This window comes from Ursus arctos, unplaced genomic scaffold (assembly GCF_023065955.2).
Source record: "Ursus arctos isolate Adak ecotype North America unplaced genomic scaffold, UrsArc2.0 scaffold_27, whole genome shotgun sequence".
Classification (NCBI taxonomy): Eukaryota; Metazoa; Chordata; class Mammalia; order Carnivora; family Ursidae; genus Ursus; species Ursus arctos.
The window spans coordinates 28,538,972-28,558,501 of record NW_026622952.1 but is presented as its reverse complement, the minus strand read 5'-3'; the positions used below and the strand labels follow the sequence as shown (position 1 = coordinate 28,558,501).

Below are 19,530 nucleotides of genomic sequence, written 5' to 3'. Positions count from 1 at the left end.
TTCTGGAACCCTGATCTGGAAAGTACTTTCCCTCTGCAACAATCTGCAAGAACTACCAAAAGTAGTTTGTTTTAATTTAGCAGGACCAATAGTGCACATTCGTGATCTTGCCTTAGGTCAAATCACTTCTCTTGCCCTCTGCCACAAGATCAGCAGAGGTGTTTGAGTGTCTTAACACGCCACGGAACATCACACTGGCCCACTCTGTTGATGATATCTTGCTGACTGGATCTGATGAACAGGAAGTAGCGAGTTCCTTCGATGCCTTAGTCAGATGCAGGTCAGCTAGATAGCTTCATAGGCAGGGTGTCATTCAGCATCCAGGCAGGAAGACAGAGGGAACTACACAAACAAGAATTTAAGATAAGGAAATGGTTAAACAGAGGCTGACGAACTGAAAAACTAAAATGGGACCATCATGATGTGGGAAACAAAGGCAGAAGAAAAATGATTAAATTTCCTGACTACCTGCAGTCCACTGGCAAGTCCTTGAAACAGGCAGAGTGACTTTCCTCTGGGGACTCAACTGCCTCGATGTTGACACTTTGCTAAGGGCAAAAGGCAGTCCTAGCCTGACCCCCAGGCCCTAGGATCCTATAAGCCTATTTAAACATATAAAAATTCCTTTAGAAATTTCCTTTATCTCTAAAGCCCCCAAGATATATATGTCGGCAATCATTTCCCAAGCATATAACCTACCGATATACATTTGAAGGGTCTCACGATTCAGGTTCTATGAGACAGTAATAAATGACCTTTCCCCAACAATAGCTAGCCCGCTCAAGGTCATGGAAACCTTTCTTCCAAAATTCCTTAGAGACTTATGCTAGCTATCCCTAACCGTCTCCAAACTTGAAAGTATATAATGGGCCACTTCTTATGACCCTATTGCAGTTCTTTCTGCCCACAGGTCCTGTCCCCACACTTTAATAAAACCATCTTTTTGCACCAAAGGCTTTGGCCGCGGCTTTGAAACCTAACGTCTTTTCTACATCAATCAAACTAACAGAAATAGATGATTCAGGAAGCAATTGCCCCTGCTAGAACAGATTTAAGAAGTTAGGGTTATAAGAGCCTAGAATTTGGACAGAAAGTTCCATAGAATGACTCTTGAAGGGGGATAGTAACTACAGGGCTGGTGCCAACTCTTCAGAGCTCAGAAGGGCGGTCCCAGGGTAAAATCCCGGACCCTTTAAGGAGGGTCACTTCTCAGTGCTTGCTAAACATCAGAGGGAGTATGATGAAATCTGCTCCAGGAGAGCTAAAAAAAAAAAGCTGGAGACTGGAAGCAGCTGTCACTGCCAGGTTAAGCTTTGTTGCTGTGGTGACACCCATGTGAAATGTAAGCAGAACAAGAAACAGCAAATCCCTCTTCCTTCTCTCCCCCTCCTTGCCTCTCTCTAGCTCCCCCTATTGTCACAATTTAATAAAACTCTTAGCAAAGGAGAAACCACATTGTGGAGTTCCAACAAGCTAAATATAGAAGGGTATGTTTGACACGGGGATGTATCTGCTTAACAACTGCCACATTTATTACAGGAAAGTTCTGACTTTTAGCAAGACTGTGCTCAATTAAGCCCTAATCTATCTCCTTAGCCGTTACTACCTAAATCTTGGGTTAGAACTCATGCTAAAGCCTAAACACTTTCTCTAACCCTAATGATTAGTTATTTCCCCAAACTCTTTAAAAAACTCTCAAATCACAGATTATATCATCTGTGCTTTTGCTCACAGTAGTCATTCGGTGTGGAACTGTCCCTGTCCCCCTCATCCCACAGCCTTCCGTGACTGCTCTAGAAACAATAATTTACACTTGACTCAACAATTACTATGTGCGGCACACTGTTCTAGGCTCTTTGCATAGTTAACTTGTTTACATAATCCCTAACAGAACCCTCTGAAGTCTACCCAATTATTTCCTCCTTACAAATAAAAATAATTATATAACTTGCCCAGAGCCACATAACTAATAAAAAGTAGCCCCGGTCCTCCAAAACCTGTCTTTTTTTTTTTTTTTTTTTTTAAGATTTTATTTATTTGACAGAGAGAGACCCAGCGAGAGAGGGAACACAAGCAGGGGGAGCGGGAGAGGGAGAAGCAGGCTTCCCGCTGAGCCAAGAGCCTGATGCTGGGCTCGATCCCAGGACCCTGGGATCAGGCCCTGAGCTGAAGGCAGACCCTTAACGACTGAGCCACCCAGGCGCCCCCAAAACCTCTGTCTTAAACAATTTAAAATACTGCCTTATAAGATCCAAATCAAAGGTCACCTCCTCTGAAAGGACTCCTAGGGTCCCTCAGGCCAAATTATTTGCTTCCTCCCTGACACTAATATATTTTTATCATGGCACAGCTTTTCAGCGTACATGATCTTTTCACTGATATTTATATCTGCGTGCCTTCTATAAATAATCCAGCGCACAGCTGTCTCCTAGGACCTCCTGCAATGACGGGTTTGTATCTGTGCTCTGACAACACGCGTAGCCGCAGGTAGGTGTTAAACAGCTGAAATGTAGCCAGTGTTACTCGTTTTATTTTATTTAAATTTATATCTGAATAGCCACAGGTGGCTAGTGGCTATAGCATCGGATAGTGAAGATCTAGTGGGTAACATAGCACAGAATAGGTTCCTCAAAAAAAATTCCCTGAATGAACGAATCCTTCATGAAAAACCTCATTGGGAAAAAAGAAAACACCTTCCTAGCTTCATTTTCTTTTCTTTCAAACCATATACAGATTCGCATTGGTTTACTTCATGAATAAATGTGTATATGAGTAAACATTCAACAAAATATTATATAGCTCCACTATCAAGATCTAGCCCATATTTTATCTTGCATAATAATATGTATCTATATGCCACATTAAGTGACTTTTTTTTTTGCAAAAGTTTTTAAAGGATTTTAATCAATTTGTCATGTAAATATTTAATTTATAACTGTTGATGCTGGCTCTGCAATCATTTTTTTTTCTCTGCATTGTTCACTGATAAATCCCAAATGACTAGTTCAGTGCCTGGCACAGACTAGGGACTCAAATAATTGTTGAAGGAATGAGTTATATATATGAGGGCATCTTTGTGAAATGTGAAAACGTACAAATTATTTTAGAATATTATGTAATTTTTATGAACACTTAATGTAATAACTAAGGAAACATGTTAAATCTGTAGGCATTAGACATTTATTAGTTTTAATTTTGAAAATTTTTTCTTTGGCTTTTTGGAGCAAATACCCCATCAGTTCCAATTTCTAAACAAAAACTGACCTCGTCTTCTGGAGGCTTCTCACATCCTCCTCAAAAATGCTTGACTGAAAATAGGCCTTTGGCTGGGCTGAAACTATTTAAAAAGTAAATTTATAAAGGCCAAGAGGTTTGGCGGGAAGCTCTAAACTGGTTAGAAGTGAGGCTAACTACAACTAAGATTTGAAAGCGTCCACCCAATGAGGGCAGGGATCGTGTGTCCCAACCCCAAGTCCCAGCTCCCCAAACTGGGGGATCTGGAGGCCCAGTGCCCTCTAACCCCCACTGAAGCCCCGCCCACCCACAGGCCCCGCCCGGCCGCGCCAAGGCTCCGCCCCGCCTACGAGGTCCCTACGGCCCCCCTGAGGCTCCGCCCCCACAGGCCCCGCCCCACCGCTGGTGCTGCCATAGAAACCCAGAAAGCGACATGGCTGCCGCCGGCCTGGGAGGAGGGTTTTTGAGACAGCCGGCGGCAGCCCTACCCACGTCACCGTCATTTTCGCCCCAGCCAGCAGCTCCCATCCGAGGGAAGCCTAAGAAGTGTCTGGTCTATCCGCATCCACCGAAGAGCTCCCGCCTGTCTCGGTCGGTTCTGCGCTGGCTTCAGGGCCTGGATCTCACCTTCTTCCCCAGGAACGTCAACAGGTGCAGGAGCGAGCAGCCGCCTAGACGGGCGCCTGGGCCTGAGCATCCTGGGGACCCGCGGACCACCCCGTTGCCCCTCCTGCCCCGCTATGGCGCAGGGGCCACCCCACTCAGCTACCCTACTCCGCCCAGTCTAGGTTTCAGAGCCAGACTCCCGCCCGCTCAGCACACACACAAACACACCTTCTCCTCTGAGGGAGCGGGCCTGCAAAATTCACGAGGAAGCATTCATACATTTATCCAATCAATCCATCATTATATTTTAGACTTAAGGTAATATAGAATGCCTTGGTGACTACAAACACATTAAAACAGTCAAGGCTCTTTGGAGACACTGGACATCAATTAATACTCCTGGGGATCAGTTTGCGCTCCGGATGGCATCTAGTTTTTAAGATTTCAATCCCAGGGATTGAAAAAAGCTGCTGCTGAACTGCAGCCACCCCGAACCTAACAGGCAGTTAATATCTGCTCTGGAAATGCCAACTAACTTCAATAAATATGAAGACGATGACATTTTTTGCAGTCAAGGACTCTGGTTTACTAATTTAAATATTTCTTAATAAACACGTGCCTGAAATTTTCAATGTACATAAGGAATCACCTAAGGATCTTGTTAAAATGCACATTCAATACAAACTAATAGTATGGGTTCATAAACACGCACACCCCCCCCCAAAGCCTTTGGTGTGTATCTAATCTTATCAAAATTCTATTCCATAGCAAATCTTCCTCAGAGCAATGATCCAACAAAACTAATTTTAAAAGTTATTTGCTGTCAATTACGGAATAGTCAATCGGTGTCAATTGATTCTAAAATATTACCAACTGTAAAAGTAACCACATTTTATTTCATTTCCTTAATGCTATCTATGTATGGATCAGGGATTTTTCAAATGGTTTCCTGATTGCAGAAATATTCACTATATATTACCCCTGGGACCTTAAATTGTCATCCTTTGAAAATGGAACTTCTTTGAAAGTCAAGTTGGATAACTGGGCACAGTTGGAGCAGGTAAATTAGCAGTCATTGCCACCTTGTTAAGAATTTTGTGTTTTTAAAGGTGTACTCCTGACCTCTTGGATATCTACACATATGTGTGTGTGTGGCTGTGCTTCTGAGTTGGCCGCTCATTTCCCTGTACTGAAAACAATGTTATTAAAGTTTGCCCCGAGTCACTTATGAAACTTGATCATACTCATTTCAAATTGGAGTGGGACAGAATAATTGGTTTTCTTGCTGAAGAATAATTTCTTTTAATAATTAATATGTTAAACACAAAAAAATAGTTGAGAGAGAAAAGGGAGATTAAAGTGAATACATAGTAGTTGGAGATTTGTATAGAATTTCTTACAGTGAAAATACTTTCTTTCTACTATTAAAGTTCCTGGCAAGAAAAAAATTTAAATTACCTAAAGAGCTAATCCATGGAACAATTCATTGCAAAGCTGGAGTACCTGAAATCCTGATCCAAGAGGTTTATACCTTGTTAACACATCGAGAGTAAGTCATTTGGAATTTTTCCAGCGATATAATTTAAGATGAAAATTTGATAATATCAGTCTCATTACTAAAATGTGGCTTGTCAATAGTATTTTATTTTTTATTTCCAGAATTAAAAGTATCCAGGACGACCTCGTGAATTTCACAGACTACAGTTACCAGATGCGTTTGCCCCTGGTTCCTCGGTCTACGGCTTCAAAGTCGATTAAAGATAACATCAGGTTATCAGAAATAATAAGCAATCCTAACATGCTCAGCAATGAACTTAAAGTAGAGTTCCTCTTACTTTTACAAATGTTGCAAAGAAAATTAAGCAGAAAATTGAATCCAAGTAAGTTTTCCTTGGAAATAGTCCATCGAGTTCTTCCCAACTTAATGAGGCTATACTTGAGTACAGATGACAGAAAAGCTGGCCATTGTCTGTCCCCTTTCTGCTTTTTCTGTCACTGGCTTAAAGGGAAAATAGTTCTCTTATGCTAGCAGTGGAATGATTTATTATCATTGGAGTGCTTTATGCAATAATTTTTCTAATGTAAGCATATCTTAACTTAGTGTATTAATACTTTTGAGATGATATGTGAACTTATTTCCCACAAAATTTTATGTGAACACATTCACTAATATTTTTCTGAAGTTACTAAAGAGGATGGGAATATTTAAGACTTCATCAGGATATGAGTACTTTAGGGAAAGCGTGGACTACCCTGATTCACTCTAGACGCTCTCTAGCGTATGGTCAGTGTTACCCTTTCTGTAGTAGCTTCCGTCTGTAGATTAGGTAAGGTAAGGCAGATTGGGCAACCCTTGGCAACCTTCCAGAAGTATCACTGAAATAATTCTGAAATCATCCAAAGCATTTGCCATCAGTGTCCCAACAGATGGCAAGTAAGTGAACTTTCTCTATTTGTTTTGTTTTGTTTTACTTTTCTAATACCGCTCCTGCCCTGGAATTTTATAGTCCTTGACTCCAGACACTTAGTGACTTCATCGTGACCATGGCATCCAAACCAATAAGGAATAAGGTAGTTATAGTCATTAGGATTTCTCTCTTTTGAACCCCAATGTTCTGAAGAGCCATTTTCTCTCTAGTCCCTGGAAGGAAAGGAGAGCAGTAACTGTCACTTCCCCCTAACTGTGAATTGGATAAATTGGATTTTATCGTCTGTTACTGTTCATTTCCCATTGCCTATCATTTTTTGTTTCTCTTCCTTGATTTGCTCTCATTTCTGGTTCCACTCATGAGTTTGGGAGGAGAGAAAGAATTGAGGTTATTACTCCTGTTGTGGAATTGTATATTCAAATTCTTTTGTATGCTTTTAAACATTAAAATTTTGCTGTGATTTTTGTCATACATGCATGCATATAACGTGTATGTGCAATTTAAAGAAGACAATGAATAAGCATTTCTGTATCTCTTATGGCCTATGAAGTGCCACATTACCAATACCATTACATTCTGCTGGTGTCTTTCTAATTGCATTCTCCATAGTTCCCTCTGAGAGTGACCACTGTCCTGCTGCCTTTGTTTATAATTTCCTTGATGTAAAAAAAAAAAAAATAGTTCATGCATATAATTTATGTTCTTCTTAATTTCATTCATATATATTTCTTAATTGAGATTTTATCCATCTTTGTAGTAGGCAGAATGGGGCCCCCATGTTGTTCATGCCCAAGTCCCTGGAACCTGTGAATATGTGGCATTACATGGCAAAAGAGGCTTTGCAGAAGTTGCTGACCTTGAACTAGGGAGTTAATGCTGGGTTATTCAGGCGAGTCCAGTCCAATCACATGAGCACTTAAAAGCAGAGGTCTTTCTCCAAGTGGAGTCAGAGCAATGCAGCAGAAGCGGAAGTAGGAATGACCCGAAGTGTGAGAGGGCCTCAACCTGCTATTGCTGCAGGGGCACTTGGAGAGGACAAGAAGGTGGGGCTCAAAGAGCAAAGAACAGCCCTCGGGGACAGCCAGCAACCAGATAGGGACTTTGGACCTAGAAGTGCAAGGAACCAAATTCTGCCAATAACATGAATGAGCATGGGAGAGGATTCATCCCCAGGGCTTCCAGAAGGAATGCCGCCCGGCCAACACCTTCATTTCAGCCCAGTGAGACTCTAAAAAGCAGCCCTCAGACTTCTGAACTGTGAGATAAAAATGGCTGTTGTTCATAAGTCACCAAACTTATGGTAATTTGTTATGGCAGAAATGAAAAACAAACACAAACTTCACAGTTAATACTGTTGGCATCATGGAGTTATAAAAAATTCTCCTATATTTAAATTTACTGAAGCTTAGCCTTTCACTTTTATTACTTTTTGACTTTCAATTCCAGTAAAGTTAGCATACAGTGTGATATTAGTTTCAGGTGTACGATAGAGTCATTCAACACTTCCATCCAGTGCCCAGTGCTCATCATGACAAGTGTCCCCCTTCATCCCCATCACCTGTTTCACCCAATCCCCACCCACCTCCCCCTCTGGCAACCAGCAGTTTGTTCTCTAGAGTTAAGAGTCTGTTTCTTGGTTTGTTGCTCTTTTTTTTTCCTTTGCTCATTTGTTTCTTAAATTCCACATATGAGCAAAATCATATGGTATTTGTCTTTCTCTGATTTACTTTGCTTAGCATTGTACTCTCTAGCCCCATTTATGTTGTTGCAAATGGCAAGATTTCATTCTTTTTCATGGCTGAGTAAAACTCCATTGCATATATATATACCACACCTCCTTTATTCATTTATCAATGGACGCTTGGGCTGCTTCTGTAGTTCAGCTATAGTAAATAATGCTGCAATAAACATAGGGGTACATTAATTCCTTTGAATTAGTTTTTTGTACTCTTTGGGTAAATACCCAATAGCATGATTACTGGATTGTAGGGCAGTTCTGTTTTTAAGGAATCTCCCCACTGTTTTCCACAGTGGCTGCACCAGTTTGCGTTCACCAACAGTGCATGAGGGTGCCTTTTTCTCCACATGCTCGCCAGCACTTGTTTCTTGTCTTGTTGATTTTAGCCATTCTGACAGGTGTGAAGTGATAGTTCATTGTAGTTTTGATTTGCATCTCCCTGCTGATGAGCGATGTTGAGCATCTTCTCATGTGTCTGTTGGCCATCTGGATGTCTTCTTTGGAGAAATGTCTGTTCACGTCTTCTGCCTATTTTTAAATTGGATTGTTTTTTGGGGTGTTGAGTTGTATAACTTCTTTATATTTTTGGGGTATTAACCCTTTATTGGGCCATTTGCAAATATCTTCTCCCATTCCATAGGTTTCCTTTTAGTGTTGTTGATTGGTTCCTTCACTGTGCAGAATCTTTTTATTTTGATGTGGTCCCAATAGTTTATTCTTGTTTTTATTTCCCTTGCCTCAGGAGACATATAGAAATTATATATATTTAAGGTGGACAACTTGATGTTTTGATGTACATATACATTGTATAATGATCACTGCAATCAGACATATCTATCTCCTCACATGATTGCCATTTTCTTTGTTTCTTTGTTTCTTTCTTTCCTTCTTTTTTCTTTTTTTCCTTATTTGCTTGGTGTGGTGAGTATGCTTAAGATCAACCCTCTTAGCAAATTTCAAGTACATGATACACTATTGACTGTCATCACCATGCTATATATTAGACCTGCAGAATTTATCCATCTTGCATACGTTTGATCAGCAGCTGCCCATATCCCCTTCCCGCTAGTCCCTAGATATTACCATCCTACTCTATCTTAGAGTCCACCTAGAAGTGAGATCATGCAGTATTTGTTTTTCCATGTCTGGCTTATTTCACTTAGTGTAAAGGCTGATTAGTATTCCATTTTGTGTGTGTGTGTGTGTGTGTGTGTGTGTGTGTGTGTGTGTGTGTATACACATACATATCACATTTTCTTTATACATTCATGCATTTTGGATATTTCCATATCTTTGGCTATTGTGAATAATGCTGCAATGAATATTGGGGTGCAGATACGTCTCTGAAATGCTGATTTCATTTCCTTTGGAGATATACCCAGAAGTGGTATTGCTGGATCATACGGTAGTTTTATTTTTAATTTTGAGTCTCCATACTGTTTTCCATAATGGCCATACCAATTTACATTTCACCAACAGTCTATAAGGGTTATCTTTTCTTCCACATTCTCACCAATACTTTTTATATTTTGTCTTTTTTGATAATAGCGATTCTAACAGGTATATGATGATATATTTTTGTGGTTTTGATTGCATTTCCATGATTACTGATCATGATTAGTGATGTTGAGTACCTGTTTATATACCTGTTGACCATTTGTATATCTGATTTTTAAAAAGATTTTATTTTTAAGTAATATCTAACCCAACATGGGGCTCAAACTCACAACCCCAAGATCAAGAGTCACACACTCCACCAACCAAGCCAAGCAGGCGCTCCAGTATTTCTTATTTTGAGTAATGTTTACTCAGGTCCTTTGCCCCGTTTTTAGTTGGGTTGTTTGTTTTGTTTGCTATTGAGTTGTATGAGTTCCTTATATGTTTTTGATATTACTCCTTTACACATTGTAAATTATAAAACATTGATGAAGGAAATAAAAGACAGAAAAATGGAAAGACATCCCATGTTCATGGATTAGAAGAATTAATATTGTTAAAATGTCTATACTACCCAATTGATCTATAGATTCAATGCAAGCTTGCAAAATTTCAATGGTAGTCTTTACAGAAATAGGAAAAGCAATCCTGAATTCATATGGAACCACAAAAGAATCCAAAAAGCCAAAGCAAACCTGAGAAAGAAGAACAAAGCTGGAGTCATCACACTTCCTGATTGAAAACTATAATACAAAGCTATGGTAATTAAAACAGTAAGGCACTGGCATAAAAACAGACATATAGGCCAATGAAACAAAATAGCAAGTCCAGAAATAAATCCATGCATTTACTGACACCTGATCTTCAATAAGGATGCCAAGAACACACGATGGGGAAAAGATAGTCTCCTCAATAAATCATGTTGAGAAAATTGGATACCCACTTGCAGAATAATGAGATTGGACCCTTATCTCACACCCCCACATAAGACCAGAACTGGTCCTATGTTTAAGAGACCATAAAACTACTAGAAGAGAATATAGGAAAAAAGTTTCTTGACACTGGCATTGACAATGATTTTTTGGAAATGATATCAAAAGCACAGGCAACCAAAGCAAAAACAAACATATGGGATTGTATCAAACTAAAAGGCTTCATAAATAAGTAAAAAAGGAAATAAGAGTGAAAAGGGAACTTATAAAATGGAAAAAAAAAATGTTTGCAAAGCATAGGTCTGGTAAGGGGTTAGTCTCTTTTAAGATCTTAATTTGTCTGCAACTGAAATGGAGAACCAACTGTCCCAGATGATTTCTTGAACAATCTGTTCTTTTCTCACTGATTTGTGATACCCTCATGTCTCAAATGTTTCCAGTTTCTTTATATATATATGGCCCTGTTTCCGGGGTCTAGCTGATTTTGTCTACCTGTGTACAACTTCAACACCCACACTGTCTTAGTTACTATTGCTTTACAGTAAGTGCTGATACTTGGTAAAGCAGTTCCTGCAATTCTTCTTTAAAGTATCCTGTTGCATGGACCTTTCTTATTTCATTCACTGTGATTTTAATTGTTATGAATTCAGCAGTACTGCCTACTGTTGTATTTGCATTCATGTCTATCATATTATTTTGTGGTCTTTATTTTTTTTTCTGTTTCTTGTTTTTGTCTCACCTATCTTTTCTTTCTCATTGAATTTTTTTAAAGACATCCCCCCCAACCCATACTAATTTGGAAAATTCAAAATTTCTACTCTTTGTAGTGCTACCCTAGAAATTTTAACATGCATATTTATCCTAATGTAAAATTAATGTCTTTACTTTCTTTCTCCAACTATAAGGACCCGAAAACACTATGACACTGACGACTCCTGGCCAGCCCCCACCACTCTTCAGCATTTTAGTTCTGTCAAGTTATTTTTTTAATACCACAAATCAGATACAATTATTTTTTATACCTAACATTCGCTTACATTTAGTTGATCTCACCATTTCTGCTTCTCATTGGCTCTAGTTGGGATTTCTAGAACAAAACACAACTATTTAATCTTTTATTTGAAAGTCCATCTTTGTGCAAAGCTAACCTCTATCTCTCTTGTCTTCCTTTGACCACAATTTCTCTTTAACCATGGGCCACCTCAACCCTTCAGATTCTTGAACAGTATTCTATTCTCACCAATCTTGATTTTTGAGACTACTGATTTTAAGCTTAAAGTAATTAACTGTGATAATTATAGTTCTGAGAATGTTACTGACCAGAGCTGTATAGAGCATTAACAGGGTCTGACTGATGAGTAGAAATTACCTTAAACTCTTCTTTAAGCCTCAGTGAAGGCTGAGAGCTGCAGAGGAGGGGTAAGTGATCTTTAGAAGCACAGGGAAATTAGTGCCCAAGTGTGATAGTTTATAGATTTAATGAGAAATATTGGAAACATGGAAATAATTTTAAGTCACTATTTTTATAGAGTAAACATGTTTGAAAAATGAAATATATCCTGTAGATTTTGTTTATATGAAATATAAAAACTACATGAAATATAAAAAAAATCATCTAACCCGTTATGACAGAAGTCAATACAGTGTTTTCTCTTTAGGGTACTGTATGTGAGAGATAAGCAGGGGACTTGGGGATACTAATAATACACCCCAGGTGTATTCATTCCAAAAATTCATCAGGCTGTAAACACACACTTAGTCCACTTTTCTGTATACATACTACTATTAAATTAAAACTTATTAAAAAACTAATAGGAACATAAAGATGTTGTCTTTAAAGTAACTTTTTAAAGCAACTATTTTGTGCATCAGAGGTGTGAACAATGTGGGGAGAGGGTTAATAACCTCCCTATCCACAGCACTCGAGGTTAGGACTATGATTAAAGAGAGGTCTAAAGAATTTGCCTAGTTTGTAAATTGTGGTGTCTTATTTCGGCAATGGTCACAGAGAATTTTTAAACAAGAGTTCTTGTACTCATATTTTATAGAATGGTTTGAGGTCAAACCAACAGTGGGAGAACTTACTCTCGATCATCTTCCTCCCCAAGTCTCTGGGCGCAAATATGATGCCATGATTTCAAGGAAAGGCGTTGCTCCTGTTTCACGTGAGTTTTTTTTTATTGTTGTGTTATTTTTAACTTTTTACCTGTTAAATGAATGTTTCTACTTTTTTCCTTTGAATTTTAAAAAACAGTTCAAACATTGGTCTAGGCCTTCAGTCTACAGCTGTGCCTTAGGTTGGTAGACTGATATGCTTTTGATAGATGGAGGGGCCCTGTGGTCTGCTAAGTACAAGTCACATCACAAGCCAGGGCCCTGCACTGTCCCCCCTTCGCCGATGAAAGGGACCATTTCTGCTATGATTTCTCTTGAAGTAGGTGAGTCTGAAACAGGTGGGCTCATCAGCAGAGCTCAAAACTCAGTTCTCTAGCAGTGGGTGATGAATCCATCCCAAGGCAGTGCTGGATACTTGTTGGCCTAAATTTCCCAGTTGGTTGTATCACAAGAAGCCACTTGTCTAAATCATGGTAGTTCAGAAAGCATTTGTACCATGGCAAACTACAGCCACAAGCCAAAGTCAGTCCCCCCGCCTGTTTTTACATAGCCTGCAAGTTAAGGATGGCTTTCACATTCTTATATGTCAGAAAAAATATATCAAAAGAAAAATGCTATTTCTTGACACATGAACAATATATGAAATTCAAATTTCCCTGTTGTAAATAAAGCTGTGTTGGAACCCTGCCATGGAAACTTTATGGCTTGTCTGTGGTGGCTTTCGCACAACAGCAGGGCTGAGTCACGGCCAGTCATGGCCCACAAAGCGGGGTTCTAGATTTAGAGAATAAAAACAGACATAACCAATACTGCTAATAGTTTTGGGGACATGTTGAGGACATACTTTAATTAAAAATTATTCATTGTTTATCTGAAATTCAAATTACCTGAGTGTCCATATTTTATCTGACAAACCAAATACAAAGCCTAAAATATTGACTGTTGGGCCTTTGATGGGAAATATTTGAGGACCTCTGCTACAGGGCATGTTTTCTAACGTGTTAAGGGATTTTATGGGAGAAAAAAAAAGTCTTTGTTTACATAAGGTCTGGAAAAGCAATGTCAACAGATTCCTTCGTTTAAACTTAGGATTTCACAGAGCCTTTAATATGCTATATGCATGGTAAATATAAAAGACCAGAGGTACAGAATCAAGTGTTTTCCAAACTCTATTTGATCACACATCACTGTCATTGAGTTTTGTTTTGCTAACGACCTGCTCGAACTACCCGTTTCTCAGAGTGCACTTCTTAATATCTAGACATTAGGCCAGTCCATGAACATCTCATTAACTCATCACATACACGACTCAGCATGACAGAACCCAAGAGAAATGAGTACCACTGATATTTCTATTTAAAAAAATGTATCCATAGTTTCACCTTCAGATTCTGGGCACCCATCCTCTCCTTCAACCTGTCTCAACCTCCTTCCTGTAGCGATGCCTGCAGTGAAAACTCCAGCAGGCTGAGTGGGGGAAGGCGCGGGGGGCCTGCATGGTTCTCTCTTGGTTCATTTGCTTGCCTCTTTCCCCTTACGGCTACTTGGACCTGACTGAGGACGGGAAAGCACATGACCACTTGCTTTGGGACCTGCAATGAAAAGGCAGAAGGACGAATGAGTCGCAGCAGGGCTTCCTTCCAGTGTGAGAAACAGATGCAAAGTGTCCATATTTGAGAACATGATGCCTACTGGTACTTGAATTGCTAAAGAGCTTTCCTCATTTCTGTTCTTTTCAGAAAAATTTCAAGGTCACATAGGAGTTTTTAGAAAAATAATGCTATCATTATTTAGGATCAGAACTCCCAAGTAGAGTGGATTCTTGCTTTTACAATTTTAATCATGTATGAGTGGCTATAAATAACTTCTTCCCCATTTTATTCTCTCGATGCTCTCTTTTATGAGTCCCTCTCACTTTGGTGGTCTTTTTCTATTCTTCTTAAAGTGGATGATGGGGTATGGGGGTTTTCAGGGCAGATCAGGATGGGAAGAAACATGCTTTTATCTTTTTACGTCTCTCAGGCCTATTCCAGATACTTGGATTCTCCTAACCTAGGCAGAACGGAATGAATGCAGTGGACTTTGATAATCGTATGGACGAGAGCCGTTTTGCTAAATTTTATTTTCTTCCCAAATTCGTTCAAGGGATTCCATTTCAGTTGTTTCTTTTTTTATTTAAATTCAATTAACCAATATAAAGTACATCATTAGTTTTTGGTGTAGTGCTCAACGATTCATTAGTTGCGTGTTTAACACCCAGTGCTCATCACATCACATGCCCTCCTTAATACCCATCGCCTGGCTGCCCCATTCCCCCCACCCCCCCTCCCTTTTCAGTTGTTTCTAATAAAAGAGCAGAGTGATAAGTTCAGGTCAGCTAACATAATTTGAAGTTAATGGAAGAAGGCAGAGCTAGACCACAGGAACTGGGCCCTATTTTACCATCTAAGATTGCACTGCACATAATGACACCGAAACCACAAGGCCATTCATCTGAAAAGCTTCTAATTGTCTGATAGGGTGGTGAAAATTGTTTGATAGTTCATTACCCTTTTTTTTTTTCTTTAACACTTAAATTCCTCCATTTGTTTACCTAAACCTAGCATCTAGCGAACTACTGGGCCGGGGTGGGGGGGTGGGTAACAGATTTCTTAGCTGTCACTGGCTCCTCACATTCAAACTGAGAGAACTGAAGAGTCTGGACAGCTTGGATGCTTCAGTGCAGAGTTCCAGAAACTCAACTATGATTTCTGTGTATTTGCCAAATCTCAGCACTGTGAAAATCATGGCTCTGTTGCCTTAGCAGCTTTCTGAAGCAATACCTAAGAGTAATTGAGTCGTATTTGGTATCAGATACACCAAAAGAAGTCCTGGATATTTTAGGCGCTAATAACTTTTGGAAGTGGGTGACAGTCAGATTTTTTATTTATGGCTACTGTAACGCAAGCTTCAAATACTCTCTTTCCCAGGCATTTGGGTGAACCTGTGCTCAGCCTGTTGCCAATTATTCTACATGTTTGATGTATTGGAAACACGGATCGTTGTGCAAATATTTAATAGTCACAAACTGATTTTAATGCTGTTTATTTAAATATTTCAGGAAATACAGGTACTGGTGGCACTCCACTTAAGAAATCTGTGTGAAGCAAGCTGGAAAACATTCTTTTGAATCTGCTATGAAATCTATCAGAAACAAGGAAAAGTAAGCTTGAAAAGCACCTGTCTAATGGCTTTGAAGAAATGATGCCACCATCTCTTGCCGTACTAAGAGGATAGAATTACCTAGTCTTGGATATATAAGTAGATTAAAGTGGTGTCTCACCCATAATTGGGCTGAAGAGCATGCTCTTTCAATTCAGCTCAACCATTTATTAAACACCTGTGCCAGTTACTGTTAAAAATACAAAGTCAAATAACACAGAACGAGCAAGAATCATTTTAAAGGTATAAACATAACTCACTATGACAAGTAAAAGTTATTTCTCATAAATCCTGTAGGAACGGTGAATCTACTTTGTAATACACTTTGCTCATTAGAAATGAAAAGAGCTACTACTTTGCCTGATATATAGTCACACATCACATGCATTCATAAAAAAATTTATTCTGAATGATGATTATTATACATTGGCCCATAGAGAACCCTATCCGCCCCCATAAATAGCCTGACTTGAAACATTTTTAAAAAAATAGGTGGCCCTCCTGTTGATACTGAGTTGTGGGAAAGGAAAGTTGTGCTTCACTTGGAATTTGATTCTGGTGTTTAGCAAACCATTCAAGTTCAATTAAACATTTTTTCCTGGTTGCTGCCACTCCCCATAATTTCATTGGTGGGAAACCAAAGCAAGTTGATATCTTGAAAGATTAATTATCCTTCATACATTCTTATAATTTTACATTCACATTTGGAAATTCTTCTTCAACTGGAATTATTCATGTCTTTATGCTATCTCATTAACAGTCGCATTTGAGACTTCCGAGAGGAGTATTAAAAAAGCCGAATCCCATGACGTGCTTGTCAATTTCCAGCTAAACACTGTCAGTGGCTCTGCATTTTTGAAGGCTTGGCTTTATTAGAATTTCTCTCTCCAGAGACTTCCAAGCTTAATTTCACATTTTTGGCAGGTAATATTTAGTAAAGGAAAGTAAAGAGAGCCCTGATGAAATAGGATTACTTCTTGGGTCTGTTTAGAATCTAGTTTTATCTGAGGTAAAGGGTATAGTTTAAATGCATATTTCAACCATCTATAGGTTTTTTTGTGAACCTTGCAGTCTAATGGGACAAATCTAAAATAGAAAATTATGAGAATAATTTTCAACCCATAAAATACAGTTCCTTAGGAAAGGGTTATGGAAACAAGTCTTCTGAACCTTGGCCGGGGAAAAGATCCAGAGAGAAGGATTAGATTTGGGTAAACAGTCATATAAAAAGTTTCATTCTTCTTCTCTTTACTGTATGTTCAATCTCCTGAAAAAGCTAATCACCCGTGGCCTGACTGTGGTAAGTTCCCAAGACTATGGCCTATGGAGAGCTGTGGAAAATGTGAACTAGTCTCACAAGTTTCATTCCACAGTAAGTAAATGAAGGTAGCAGGCATAGTCAAAGTAGCAACTTCAAGAGCTTCCTGAAGATGAGTTGTATTAAGAGAGGCCAACACTACAGGTGTGTCTTAGGGAGACCATTTGCTTCACAAAGGATCTCTGGCAGAAGGAAGCAAGGAGCTTTTCTAAGAGCTACAGCAGCTCCCCTAGGGGAGTTTTCAACCAATTGGCAGAATGCTTATCACGGAATGGAAGCCTCTGTAATAGCTGTTTGTATCCATCAGTGAAGCTTTTCCCCTTTATAGTAATTTTAGGGTTTATTGTCGTCAGTGTTTCTCACAGGTAGACAATCATCCCCTTGAACAGTCAAAAGTGATTTTTCTGGGTTTCCAAGTAAGGTAATAACCCATTGGACGGCTCAGCCCTTCGCACCTCTGATGACTCAGACCCAGCATTTATGGAGAAACAGTGTTCTCTCAGGGGTGGTTTTGGGGACAATACTAATGCTCATCTTAGCAGTTAACTCTGTCGTATCTGGTTTTAATGCAGTATTTATTGAAATTTAGGGGACCTGAAATACATTCATACATATATACATAAAAATCTAGATAACTGCATGCCATATTAAGCACAGTCCTGTGGTATTTAAATTTAGCATAAAAGTACTTTTATCAATTATTGAGGAATAAATGTTTCAAAGATATGGAACAATAAACACTTATTAAGAGTTGACGAGGAAGATATCTTCTGTATGACTGCTATACTAAATAAGAAACCCTGAATTTTACAAACAATTGGTGAGGCTTTTACTATATTCAAAATGCCTTTTAACTTAAGACTGAAAAAGTATCAACTTTCCTTTTATAAGGACAACAAAATACAAGTCATTGTTTTAATGCAACCATGTTCCTGAACACCTCTGGATGATCTCATAGAAATATGTATAACAAATATATATAAATTTTGATTGACATAAAAATCATATTTTCACAAGATATAACTCATTTTGATGTTGCAATTTTGTTAACCACCTGGTAATTTTTATAGGCAAAATATTTTTCCAATGCTATTAAAACCATTGTCTAATGAGACTTCTTTCATAAAAGCATATTTAAACTTGGAAAATAACTTGCACACATTATCAGTAATATAAACATCTTCTAGTAGTAAAATAAGTTCATATTTTTTTGGGTTTTCATGCATATGAAATCTAACAATGGAAAGCCTTTTATAAATTTAAAAAATCACTTTGTTTTTCATATCAAGGCACAATAGATGCAGACTGACATGGTCAGATGACATAGTTCTATGAAGAATTAATAGTTATAATAAAAAGGTATAAAACACTGTAGAAGTCAGAGTAACAGAATTATATTTGAATCAATCCAATTTAGATTTTAGACACAAATTGAGTTACTCCTCTATTGTCTCCATATGCTGAAGAGTTACATCATTTTTTCATAGTTTATACATAAAGTATCATTTTTCTGCATTCGTTTAAAATGAAGAAGAAGGAAACAATCGTTTATATATGTATAACTTAAACTCTGGATCTTTTAAAGTAGTTACAGCACAAAAGACAGGCTTCTTAATCTATTTTAAAACAAAATAAAGAGAATTATAACAGGATTTCAACTGCTATTTTTAAGTGAAAAGATTTCACTACATATATGCTAATTAAAAATCTGCCTCATCTAAAAATTGAGTTATGCATATCACTAAGGATTAAAAAAATACTTGACACTATTGATGTGTCACATATATTCTCTTCTATAATATTTAGTAATTTTTTTTATAAAATAGAATTTAGGCCTGTAATGTCTTCTTAAGGAGTTAGAACTTTTAAGTTTTAAGAAGCTTGTTCAAGAAAATTTTAAAATTATTTTAAATGCAGTAAGCTGAAAGATAATAAAAACCACAATTATTCTAATTATATGAACTCACTCTTTAGCCAAAAACATCTGTATTATAAATTCTGTAAAACAGCTTGACTATCAAAGTTCTGTTCTTCCCCGTAATGCATTAATTTCTAAGACTTCAAAGTCAGAATTCTAGTACGACTGAAATACGTGCAGTCATGCCTCAGGCTTTTTTTTTTTTTTAAATAGTTTTACTCTTCTAATTAATATTTAAAAAACTTGAATTTATAATATGCCCCAAATATCAACATGTACCTACAGAAATTTATTTTAAGCTAATTTTATCAAATAAATTATGTTATCGAGTGAATATAAGTTGATTAAAATTTACTCTAAGTATTAAATGGTAATCAAAACTAATATCCATACATACCAAATATCTTTTAAAATAGTCAATTATCATCAAATGTAAATTCTTATACAAATTTAACTGTATTTGTGTTTTTTACTCCTCAATTTTTTTATGCTTATAAAACCTATTTCTTTATAATTGGACATTTAATTTCAGTTAAAAAACTTGATAGTGCTTTCTTTAAGAAAAAATAAAACTCAGAAGTATTTTGACCGTGTGTCCATTT

General features: G+C 37.9%; 1 protein-coding gene across 1 annotated transcript; it reads left to right on the top strand.

Annotated features, from left to right (window-relative positions):
* Positions 1–3,667: 3,667 nt before the first annotated feature.
* SPATA4 (spermatogenesis associated 4) lies at positions 3,668–19,516 on the top strand. Its single transcript, XM_026508274.4, has 6 exons — positions 3,668–3,885; positions 4,771–4,900; positions 5,271–5,389; positions 5,500–5,720; positions 12,425–12,541; positions 15,624–19,516. Exons 1-6 carry the CDS (start codon positions 3,668–3,670, stop codon positions 15,695–15,697), a joined length of 879 nt encoding a protein of 292 aa, XP_026364059.3. The 3' UTR covers positions 15,698–19,516.
* Positions 19,517–19,530: the final 14 nt, after the last annotated feature.